At 49.0% G+C, this 12,503-nt stretch overlaps 1 protein-coding gene across 5 annotated transcripts in view; it reads right to left on the reverse strand.

Annotated features, from left to right (window-relative positions):
- Positions 1-12,503, reverse strand: part of VWA7 (von Willebrand factor A domain containing 7) — a 36,458-nt gene that overhangs the window by 3,439 nt on the left and 20,516 nt on the right. For all 5 annotated transcript variants that reach the window (XM_077330830.1, XM_077330829.1, XM_077330831.1 and 2 more), the window contains 10 exons: positions 11,598-11,767; positions 9,956-10,068; positions 8,468-8,584; positions 7,745-7,924; positions 6,742-6,919; positions 4,631-4,783; positions 4,111-4,203; positions 3,315-3,595; positions 1,992-2,128; positions 817-985 (listed from right to left, as the gene is read on the reverse strand). In XM_077330830.1, the coding sequence (XP_077186945.1) occupies positions 817-985; positions 1,992-2,128; positions 3,315-3,595; positions 4,111-4,203; positions 4,631-4,783; positions 6,742-6,919; positions 7,745-7,924; positions 8,468-8,584; positions 9,956-10,068; positions 11,598-11,767 (1,591 nt within the window). The remainder of the gene's footprint in view (positions 1-816; positions 986-1,991; positions 2,129-3,314; positions 3,596-4,110; positions 4,204-4,630; positions 4,784-6,741; positions 6,920-7,744; positions 7,925-8,467; positions 8,585-9,955; positions 10,069-11,597; positions 11,768-12,503) is intronic.

Here is a 12,503-nt window from a genome sequence, read left to right on the forward strand (position 1 = left end):
GGAAGCAGCAATGAGAAGGCGTTACAAGACATTCCCCAAGCAGAAAGGGAGTGGGGTCCAAAGTTCGGTTGCCAGTCTCCAGGTGGTAGCCGGAGATCTCCTGGGGTTGCAACTGACCTCCGGGTGACAGATCAGTTTCCCCTGGAGAAAATGGCCACTTTGGAATGTGGATTCTGTGGTAGCGAAAGCCAACTTAGTGTCGTGGTTAAGAGTGTCAGACTCTAATCTGGTGAGCCGGGTTGGATTCCCCACTCCTCCTCCATGTGCAGCCAGCTGGATGACCTTGGGTCGGTCACAGTTCTCTTAGAGCTGTCCTTAGAGCAGTTCTCTCAGAGCTCTCTCAGCCCCACCTGCCTCACAGGGGGTCTTGTTGTGAGGAAAGGAAGGAAACGGCAATTATAATCTGCCTTGGTAAACCAGACCCAAGGAGACCATCCTGCAAAGATGGCTTCTTGTCAGTAAAGAACTCTTTCACAATCTCTACAAGTGGTCCTGCACCCGGGGGCCCTCAGTGTGGTGCTCAAGGGACCTGCCAACACCTTTTCTGGTGCTCCCCAGTGATGTCAGAAATGGGCGGGGCACTTGCACAGCTGGGCTTCTGATTGGCTGGGCAAATGTAAAGGCCTCCTATCAAAACTGAGTTTTTGCCTGAATTGTGGAGGAGTTACCGTTAAAGTTCTACAGAGTTTCACTCCCTGGCATTTTGAAGTTGGTTCCGCCTTGGCGAGCAGCCATTTCTTTGCTGTTGCACTGGGATCCTAAAGGGGCCTGCAGGCTCCAAAAGGCTGGAGACCCCAGCTCCCTACTCAGACTTACTGGAGGGGACGGCATCACCAGCAAGTGGATGTGGGCAAAGGTCGGGTCCTCCACCGGGTGCAGAGGTCTGGCTTGCAGGGTTACGGTGATCACCGAACCAGGATCCGCGGCGCTGGGCACGTGGAGAGCGATCTGCCCGGTCGCTGTTTGGTTCAGGCCTAACTGCAGCCTGCGGAGAACAGGAAAGGAAATCACAGAGGGCCATGAGGACGGACAGCGGCAATGCAGGGGTTATGCATGGGGTGGGGTCCTCACCACGCATGCGTCCAGGGTCCTGCTCAGTTCCCATGCATGAGGTACCCAGTTTGGATTGGGACCACAATATGCATAGAAGAGACTTCGGCCTCGTGCTCCTGAGCTGTTTTCCTGATCTGATTGGGTTCCTGAGAGGGTGGGGGTTTGGTCCATTAGGAAGGGCAAAGATCCATTCGAAGCCTGTCTGGTGTGGGTGCAGAGCAATTAACAGCCAATCGGGGCCATGGTTGGCTGAGGAAGCCAAATGGAAGGGGGGGGGGAGTGACAAAGAAGAACCCTGTCCGTTGATTCCAGAAAATCCTTTTTCACTATGTAAGTTTTGCCTCTGAGTGAGCCTCCTCCCATCCCACTGGGGGCTTCCCACCCTCCGCCATTGTGCTTGAGGTCAGGCCACCTCCCCTGAGGCCCCCAACTGGAAAGAAGAGGGGCTGACACCAGGGGTAGTCAACCTGTGGTCCTCCAGATGTCCATGGACTACAATTCTGATGAGCCCTTGCCGCAAACGCTGGCAGGGGCTCATGGGAATTGTAGTCCATGGACATCTGGAGGACCACAGGTTGACTACCCTGGCTTACACCACCCAAATCCTCTTCTTTCCCAGGACTGGCTTCCTCTCCCCCACCCAAGTCCTTCTGTTCCTCCAGGTGCAGTGCCTTCCCTTTTATGGGATGCCCTGGCCCCGCCCCACCTGGCCTATATCCAAAGCGAGGTACAAAAAAAACAGCTCTTCTTCTCCATGCGTGGTGCAACCCCAATCCAAACTGGGCATGCCATGGACCCTGAGGAGACCCCCCAACCGACTGCTACTCAAGGAGCGAACTCCAGAACCAAAGTCTCCTCAGCATTTGAATTGGCAGGTAGGTCATGTCATCATGCAAGAAACGGGCTTCTTCCCAGGCAGGCTGACTCCCCAGGCCTACCTGGAGCTGGAGACGTTCAGAGGGAGCTGGGGGGCGCTGCTCGCTTGCAGACCATACTGCTTGAGTGAGCCCGGATTCGTCAGCTTCCAGGCGATGGAAACCGGCCTCCCTGGGAACACAGGAGTGTCTCTGCTCAGCTAGAACAAACCAGGGTGCAGGAGGTTATAAAACTTTGGCTGGAGCCACAGCTCTCAAAGAGGGAGGGAAGAGCAGGGGTCCCCCAAAGGAGCTCATGGCCACCACAGCGCCTGCCAAGTGTTTTTAGATTGGGAAGTGGGCAGGGCTAGGTGGGGCTTTGGCCCAGCAAGGCTTCTGATTGGCCGTCGGAAATCTGATTGGCTCTGCCAACAGGACACAAGGATCCTCACTGTGGGACTGAGGGCAAACTGTGGCGGCCATTTTGCAGCCGGTTCTGCCTCCTGCAGGAGCCATTTTCCGGCTGCACCCACAATGCTCTGCAAGAATCCCAAAAAAAAGAAGAATGGTTGGGACATCCTGGTTCATGTGAGATCTGCTGTTGGCAGGTCAGTGCTCCAGCTTGCCACACTGTACATTGAAGAGGAATGTGTGCGGATTTTTTTATGTCCGATGTGGGAAGAGTGTGTGAGCCCCTCCCATGCCAGGAAAATTAAGTAGTGTTAGTGTGAGGAGAAAGACCATGAATTACTCCTAGAGTCATTCTTTGATATTTTAATGGGATTTTATTGGGGTTTTAATTATGGACAATTGTAACCTGCCATGAGCTGGTTCCGGGAGTGGTGGGATTATTATTATTAATTATTATTAACAACAACAAATAATAGTACTAGTACTAGTACTAGTACTAGTAGTAGTAGTAGTAGTAGTAGTAGTAGTAGTAGTAGTAGTAGTAGTAGTAGTAGAGAATGAAAGTCAAGAGAGAAAATAGAATAATCAAGCGAAATCCAAAAGGGACTTATTAAAGAAGGTGGGAATATGGATTAATTCAGATCACTTAAGCCCCACCAAGTAGGGAGAGGAAACACACTGAATGATTTTGAGAATGAGAAAGCCTGGGGAGAAGCTGGGCTTAAAATTCCCATCCCCTCCCTCACTTAGGGATCCAGTTCCAGCACCATGTGGAGGTGAGGCACGCTTTATTCCGCTGGCATCCCCCCATCAGGTGTGCCCCCAGGGGTCATGCCAGCACACAGACAGCAAGAGTTTGTGCTTATCAGGAGCCTGGCTGCCATGGAGCCAAACTCCTCAAATCCCACACAGGGCCGAAACCCAAAGGCATGCAGGGAAAGGAGAAATGGACTGAACCCCGTTCCTTCTCCGTTCACCACCCCCTCCCCCCCTTACCTCCAGCAGGGACCCTGCAACCGTGGCCACTTGAGGAGCTGCTCTCTCCACCTTCCTCCCCTCGCTGTCCACACCCTGCAGTATTATGGTGAAGCCGCCCTTGGCCGGCAGGGAGGGTGGCAGCTCGGCCACGAACAGATCCGTCCGGTTGGCGTCTCGCTGCAAGCGTATCTTCCCGAGGCTGCCCGTCTTCCCTGCCAAGTTCACGGCCTCCAGCTGAACCGAGCCAGACTCTGGCGGACTCAGGCCCGTTGCCGTAACAACCAAGTACACAGGAACCCCTGTTTAAAAGGAAGGTGAATGGCGTGTCTGCTGGGGAGGCGCCATCCCTGGGTGTTTGATTCCATGGAGAGCCAGTTTGGTGTAGTGGTTGGGAGTGTGGACGTCTAATCTGGCATGCCAGGTTCGATTCTGCGCTCCCCCACATGCAGCCAGCTGGGTGACCTTGGGCTCGCCACGGCACTGATAAAACTGTTCTGACCGAGCAGGAATATCAGGGCTCTCTCAGCCTCACCCACCCCACAGGGTGTCTGTTGTGGGGAGAGAAATGGGAAGGCGACTGTAAGCCGCTTTGAGCCTCCTTTGGGTAGGGAAAAGAGGCATATAAGAACCAACTCCTCTTCTTCTTCTTCTTCTAAACAGCATGGCCAGATTCCTGCATCCCTCTGAGGCAGCCCCAGTCCCCCGTAACAAAGACTCCGATATAGATCAGGGTTTATACAAATATGACGCTGGCCCAATGCAGCGACACAGACCAGAGCCCGCTCCCCTGCAGGTGAAAGACCCCACCCCATACCTTCTATGGGGCTGCTGTCCATTTTTAAAAGCCCGGGGTGTCGTCCATCCATCTGAACGGCAAAGTAATGCAGGAAGTCCAGGGTGCTCTGACCTGCGAGCAAATGAGGAGAGAGCTGTTAACGCGGACAGGAGACACTCCTTCCATTTAGTTATTTACTCGCCTGATTTTTGTACCATCCCTCCCCGCAAGTGGGATTTACGACAATACGCAAAGATAAAAACACTGTTAAAGCATAGTTAAAAATCCTCCCCCTTTCCCTGCTCTCTTTAGTCTCATCTGCTGGCTAACTGTATTTGATAGTATTCAGGAGGGGCCAAACGGTGGCTCTCCAGAGCAGCCTGTCCAGGCTTAACGTAAGGCAATGGGCAGCTGACACATTTCATGGTGCTGAGGTAAATACCGCCTCCTGGCACTTAACATGCCATTAAACCTCTATCAAAGAGGCATTGCTTTCCTCCCTCCAGGCTTTGGCAGCCGCAGCTTAAGAGGAGACACTCATTTTAAAGATTTCACTCACCCTGGATGTGTACAGAGTAGTTGCCTTTGGAACGAAGCATCAAAGTCCATTCTCCAGGGTGGACAGGGGAGAAAAGGGAGAGTCTGTAGATACTTCCAATGGACTGGATCTCAGCTAAGGGGCCATGAGACACTGTGGAATTCTGGGTGGAACCTGCCGGAAAAGGTCAAACAAGGGCTGGTTTAACTCCTTGGCTAACTATACGAGGATCTGTTCAAAGCTGCCACCATTCCAGTTTTTAGTGAGAGACTCTTAGTCCAGCATGTTTTCGTCCAAGAGGTTCTTGCGGTGTGGCGTAGCAGTTTAGAACATGGGATTTTACTTGGGAGAACCGAGTTTGAGTCCCTTTTCCTCCTCCACATGCAGCCAGCTGGATGATCTGGGGCCATACACAGTTCTCTTAGGGCTTTCTCAGCCTTACCTACCTCCCAGGAGATCTGTTGTGAGGAGCGGAAGGGGAAGGGATTGTAAGCCGCTTCAAGACTCCTTCAGGGCAGTGAAAAGCGGGGTATAAGAACTAGCTCCTCCTCCTCTTATTCTTCCTTCAAAGAGTTTGACAACCATCACTGCCCTCTAAAAAAGCTTGGGCTAAGGTCTGATCTGTGCATCAGTGTGTATGTACAATCTGTTTGAGCCTCTTGTGGTGCAGAGTGGTAATGCAGCAGACATGCAGTCTGAAAGCTCTGCCCATGAGGCTGGGAGTTGGATCCCAGCAGCCGGCTCAAGGTTGACTCAGACTTCCATCCTTCCAAGGTCGGTGAAATGAGTACCCAGCTTGCTGGGGGGTAAACGGTAATGACTGGGGAAGGCACTGGCAAACCACCCCGTATTGAGTCTGCCATGAAAACGCTAGAGGGCGTCACCCCAAGCGTCAGACATGACTCGGTGCATGCACAGGGGATACCTTTACCTTTATCTTACAACAAACAGGCAACCAGAACTCTGGAATCTTAGAGTTGGAAGGGGCCATCCAGGCCATCTAGTCCAACCCCCTGCTCAATGCAGGATCAGCCTAAAGCATCCAGGATAAGGATCTGTCCAGCTGCTGATTGAAGACTGCCAGTGAGGGGGAGCTCCTTTCCTCCATGTTTTCTTCAAAATAATTTTGTGAGGTAGGCCAGGCTGACAGCATGTGAGAGGCCCAAGGTTCTCCATAGTTCCCGTGGTAGTCAATTCTCCATGTACTCCCCTTATCCACCCCCCAGGTTGTCATTATGAGGCTCGGAAAGATCCCCCACATTCCACAAAGAACTCCAGGTGGGGCCTACAGATCGCCCAGAATTAAAACTGATCTGATTTACCAGCAACAGAGACAAGTTCAACCAGAGAAAAAGGCTGCTTTACAGCATTACACTAGAGGTAGGAGCCTGACCCCCAAATCACCAAGAATTTCCCAGGCCAGAGTCAGCAACCCTACCAAGAACTGGCCCCAGCCTCTTACGAAAGAGCTCTGTTGTGTATGTGGACAATTTGATGCTAGCTTGAACCACCATGCAAAGTGAGGGTTTGTAAAAAGAACCAATCAGAGACTTCAATTCTTGGGCTTTATGGACCAATCTGTGGGCTACGTTAAGGGCCAATCAGGGCTCTTGGCGGGCTCCCTAAACTGTATATAAGTCCGTGTTTTTCCCCAGTTGTTGTTTGGTGTTTGATTGGTCTTTGGATTGACTGCGTTTTCGAAGAACTACTGCGTCCGTGTTTGCCGAAGCCAGATTTATTAAACTCAACATATTATTTACGTATATCACACAATTTGGAGCGAGAGGGTGTGAAGGCATCTTCCAAAACCTACTTCCTGGCCCTTCCTCCCACACTCCCCCAGGGGTCAAACAGCCAAAACTATAATCTATAATCTCCTTTTTATAAACTCTATATCAGGGGTAGTCAACCTGTGGTCCTCTGGATGTCCATGGACTACAATTCCCATAAGCCCCTGCCAGAAAACGCTGGCAGGGGCTCATGGGAATTGTAGTCCATGGGCATCCGGAGGACCACAGGTTGACTACCTCTGCTCTATACCATCCATAGTAATGAAATGTCGGTGGGAAAACCCTTAGACCAATGAGATGCCCCCATTTGAGGAAGCTGATGGGAGTGATGGAGTTTTAAACCTGCAGGATCCTGGATGGTGAAGTCCCGAATGGCTCCTTGGAGAGTCATGACCACTTTGTCAACCAAGCTGTCAATCCAAAATGGGTGGACCTCCCGCTTTGCAGCTTGCCTTCTAGTCCTCCTGTGAGAGTCCTCCAGGCTGAAGGTGGCTCCTTTCTGGTGATAGAAGAGGGTCACCTGGAAAGAGACACCCCCCCCCCGGAAAAAAAAGTCAATATGAATCAGTGCATTTACATTTAGGCAACTTTCAATCCTAAAATCATCTTAAAGTTTTCGGGGAGAAACCGTGGCTCCGTGATAGAGCACTGGATCTGCATGCCGAAATTGCTAGATTCGATCCCTGGTATTGAGGATTGCCCGATCTCTCCTGTTCACTAGTGGGGGAATATGGGGATGACTTACTACGAAAAACTTTCTCCCTCCAGGCCAGACAGGAACTAGAGAAAGAGCTAGTCCACAGCAAGTTTGGAAGGACTGAGATCACCGCCATGCAAGTTCCCATCAGTTGGAGTTCTGTGATAGTTCTGTGTGTTTTTCCCACAAAAAAAAACTTTCCTCAGCCAACCTCCAAGAGACACCAGCCCTTTGTGTGGGGCTCAGAAGCACACTGGCGGCGAATGCCACAGGTTCAAGACTGGCACAACAATCTGGAAGCTACCTAGCCACCCTGTTCTGGGTTGAAGGATACATAGTGAGTTGTGGCACACCCGCAAAGAAGCACCTTTATAATGCGGGTTTTGTATGTGTATTTTTTTTGTTTGGCTCTTTATGTAATACCCCAACTCAATCCAAGCCCTCCCCCCCTTTGCAGTGCCCAGGTGCAACTAGAGGTACCAGGAGAGGCAAGGGGGAGTTTGATCTTCCTTTGTATCTCCTCCCCACCATGCCTGGCCACAACCAAACACCTGGTGGAAGAGGTCTTACAGGTCTGTCTTAAAGGTCTTGCAGAACTGATTTTATAGGGCATTTTCAAATTCCAAGTATCCTTTTCCCCTTCTTTACCGAAGATATGCTGGATTCGCCGATGATTTTAGCCACCTGTCGTATGTTCTCATTGTTCGTAAATATGATTTGACCGCCCGAGCTGTGAGCTAGGTCCACGTAGAGGTTGAATCGGTCCGGGGCAAGAGTCTCCCGTTTCACCCGGGACCTGGAGGGATCTTCCGTGATGAGGAAAGTCACCTGAGGTGAGGGAGAGGAAAGAACATGATGTCCTCTTTTGGGAGTTTGTACTCTCGAAGAGAAGTGTTGAGAGGTCTTCTTACAGAAAGATTCATTTTGATTTTTAGACCACCCTCCCAGCAAGCCAATTCAGGGTGGTGTACAGAACTATAGATATAATACAGTACGTGAACAAGTAAAAAATGTAGATTGAAGATTAATTTTAATTTGAAATAGGTATCAACAGATTAAAATAACAGATTAAAAATTAGCAGCGACAACTTCGCCACGATTTCTTTATCATTATGCTCCAAAATCAGGCTGGTCTGGGATTTTACTGATGGAGAGATAAATGGACAATGAATGGGATGGGCAGAGCCATGGACGGTAGCCGAGTAGGTGATAATTTTTGCCCCAACCAAAAGCCCTGCAGAAGAGCTCCGTCTTACAGGATCTGCAGAATTGCCCCAATTCTAGCAGGGCCTGGATGTTCCTTGGCATTTATTAAAAACCAGACGAATGTCTGAAACTCATGTCCCATCGAAAGGAGAATCCTGAGCCAACCTTGCACTTCTGCTCCTGGATAAGGGCTTCCACGCTGTTCTTGAGGTGAGCGTCTTTAGCTGACGCATCGGTAAAGACAAAGATCTCGGAGTACGGGGGTGAGTTCTGGAGGGCCAGCTGGAAACAAGGACAAAGACCTCTCAGTGACACACTGGCCTTGACCACCATGGAATCCAAAGGGACAGGTAAGGGCAAGCTTACTTTTGAGTGCTGTGGAAGCCTCCTTCATTTTCCTAGATGAAACAAGCCTCATACATTGCATGACTCCAGCCTCCCATCTCATAATTTCCACAAGATATACTGATGTTTCAGCTTATTTATAAACACAGACCACAAGGCTAACGACAGGAAGGATAGCCCCTTGCAGCAAAGAGCTGACAGAAAGAATTTTAAAAAGGCAAGAACCAATCTGGTATTTTCCCCTTTGCAGGGGCCTAATATCTACATGGATAGATTCCGGGAGTGAATTTATTGGTCATACCTGGCCCCAGGGAAATGCACTTGGCCTCGGCCAGGGCCATTTCGGTCTTGGCCCCTACCTGGTGGAATGAGCTCCCGGAAAAGCTGCGGGCCCTGCGGGAACTTTCAGTGTTCTGCAGGGCCTGCAAGATGGAGCTCTTCTGCCAGGTCTATGGTTGAGGCCAGCACGCTAAGGAAGATCTGGACACCCCCCCCCCCTTGGATAACTCTCCTGGAGGCTGGAGATCAGTTCTCCCATGTCCACCCCTGGAGGTGTTAATCGGGGGGTGGGGGGGTTAGTCCTTTTTACTTCACCATGTTATATCTGGGATTTTCGTATATGTAACTGTGGATTGTATACTGTTTTTATTGATAATTTTATTGGGGGATTTTTTATGTTTGCAATCTGCCACGAGCCTTGTTGGGAGTGGCAGGCTAAAAATCGAATAAATAAATAAATAAAATTTGTCAAATTAAGACCGGGCTGATAGGAATGTGTGAAGAACGGTGGTCGTAGAAGAGGTATTATTCCCCCTTGATCTTACCCCTTCATTTGGTCCTTCTACGTATATTAAGGACATACGGGTCTTATTTTTTTGAGATTGTGTTTTTAGAAAAAATGGCAGAAATATTATTGATGACAGAGACATCACGATAAATAAAAAGCATCAGTTTTGGCAGGAGCGGAGCCAACTTCCTATATATATATTTGTGCTACATGCTGCCATATTGTACGTGCAGCAGACGGCGTTCTTGAAGAAGGTTTTTCGGATCAGAACAGACCCAACTTCATGGGGAAATCTATTGAATCCTGTTCACGACTTGGATATTTCTGCACTGAATTATTGCATGCCCAGCCCTTGGACTTACGGCTTGACAGTTCTATATTATTATATAGGATAATATAGGGCATCATCTGGACATGGAACTGGGGTTACTGTGGGTGGGCAGGTGGGTGGGAATTTCCTGCAATCTGCAGGGGGTTGGACTAGATGACCCTGGAGGTAGGGGGACCCACACTGGTCATACCTCGAGTGCAGAAAGACACATTTCTGGCTCATCTTTGCCACCCAAAGGGTGGATGGTGTCGAGGAATTCCCAGAACTTTTCTGGGTCACTCGTCTTAAGGATCGGGCCGTAATCTGGAAGCAACAAGAGGAAGACAGAGATCAGAATCAATCCACTCAACAGCATGTCCATCACAAGCAAACTTGTAGCTGGATGTGGGCCCTGACTCAGACTGAGGGCTTGTAGACATTCTCACTTCCCCTGTTTGTCTGTTCCTGACACTCCATTGTTGTTCTCTTTTGTTCCTCATTCATTTTCCTTCCTCTAATAGTCGATTCAATAGTACACTGCTTTTATGTCCAGCATAAAAATGTAAAGGGTGAGATGCCAGACATACCTCTATGTAGTATTAAACTGGCCACTAGGGGGGAGCAAAACACATGAGGAACAGAACACCCCCCCCCCCACACACAAACACACAAACCACCACCAAAGCAACAGGAACACACATGCAAGGAAAATATCCAAACAAACAAACAAATAAATAAAATCCAAATAAATAAATAAATAAAATCCAAATAAATAAATAAAATCCAAATAAATAAATAAAATCCAAATAAATAAATAAAATGATGGATGGATGGATGGATGGATGGATGGATGGATGGATGGATGGATGGATGGATGGATGGATGGATGGATGGATGGATGGATGTGTGGAAAACCACCGGAATCATGTTGACATATGATGGAGTGGTGATAAAGGAAATGATTATAACCTAACTGATAACTGAGTTACTGGAAATTGGCGATAGTTCCACATGGGAGACCAAGATCCGATCTCTTTTTCTATATTAAGAAATGCTGTTTGCTTTGTAACCTTTTACCTGCAATGGAACATAGGGGAATTGGTTTATAGCTATCCTAAGAAATTACGTTTTGACTAAGATTCTAGGTTGCTGTACCTTTACATCCTTGACAGAACAATGTCTGATAGCTTGATTCAAGCGTGTACCAGGAGTTTGTCTAGATAATATGCTCTCTTTAGTATAAGCTTGAAGTGATAAGTGACCCTACGCCAAGCCAGGGGCTCCAGGATTGGCCTGGATACTTTGGGGTAGTCCTGGCGATGACTCTGGAGAATATTTCAGGGGTTTCTCAGTGGTAAAAAATTTGAGAAAGGCGGATGTAGACATGTAAAAATATGTATAACCCTGTATTCTTTGCACAAGTTTTGGATGAACATGAGTTCACAGTGATTTTTGCTTTCTTCTATAGCTAAAAATATTTTTTTTAATCCTAAAAAGGTTTTCCAGTCTGGCATGTATTTGGGTAATGAACGTTAAGCAAAGACCCTTGGCCCAGGGCCAACACACTACTGTCAAAAGCTCTCTCCCTGGCAACTGATCTGTGTGCATTCACACACTCCAACTACTGCTTGATGCTGCAGTCACCCAGTGACAAACAGGCATGTTGAGATTGTTCTCAGCAGACTAACTTTTCTATCCTGCCTTTTTGTGGGTACAATTCGAATTCAAATGTCCTTTAGGATGTGGGAGAACAGGAGGAGGAGGAGGGTGGCAATGGTGCCATTCGAAATTCACAGGGGACACGTCACATGCTGAAACCTTCCCCCCCCCCACTACATCCAGGTGCCTCTCACCAGGGTCATTGAACGGCACTAAGAGGTAGAAATCCGGCTCGTGGAGAGAGCCACGGCGTGAGTCGATGATCTTCCGTGCCTGGGATTTGGCCGCGTTGATCTCTTCTCCCATGCTACCTGTGGTGTCCACAACGAAACTCAGACCTGTGGCCGGACTGATATCCAGTAACCTGGCAACAAAGTCAGAACTGATGGATGCTCTTCTTACCACGCCAAAGACTTTCCCCTCCCCCCTCCCCCAAATTGGCCCCTTGACTGACACCCCCGGCTCCCGATTGGCCCCTTCGAGTTTTTATCACGGACTCGGTCCGCCCCTTTCTCCTCCCATAATGCTGTTACTGAACTATTTTTACCGCTCTGCGGAGCGGTTTACAGATAGTTGAGCTTTTGCTGTTCCCCCTCTGCAAAGTCTTCTTATCTCTGTCTGTGCTCCAGTCCCTGAGCAGTTTCTCTATCAATATTTATTTACTTATGGCAGGAACAAGGTTGGACACACATTCCCTGTTGCTTAAATCTCATACAATGCCTGTCACCTGTCTTGGCAGCAAGCCCTCCTTTTGGATGAGCTGCTGCAACCTATGGAATGTTCATAAACATTCTCTCCTCTCTTGGGAGAAAGTGTCAGCAATAGAACTTTGGCCATCAGTTTCTCTAAGGAAATGGTTAAGCAGTTTTTTTTTTTTAAAGGTCCAACATAGTCTAGGCTGCATTATGCTGACAGGAAGGCAGGAACTGAGCAGGTGGTGGAAACTTAATTTTGGTGCAGGGAGGGAAGAAGAAGAGGAGTAGGTTTTTATATCCCACTTTTCACTACCCCCAAAGAGTCCCAAAGCAGCTTGCAATAACCTTCCCTTCCTCTGTCCACAAAAGACACCCTGTGGGGTAGGTGAGGCTGAGAGAGCTCTG

The sequence above is a fragment of the Paroedura picta genome, chromosome 3, assembly GCF_049243985.1.
Source record: "Paroedura picta isolate Pp20150507F chromosome 3, Ppicta_v3.0, whole genome shotgun sequence".
In the NCBI taxonomy this organism is placed as follows: Eukaryota; Metazoa; Chordata; class Lepidosauria; order Squamata; family Gekkonidae; genus Paroedura; species Paroedura picta.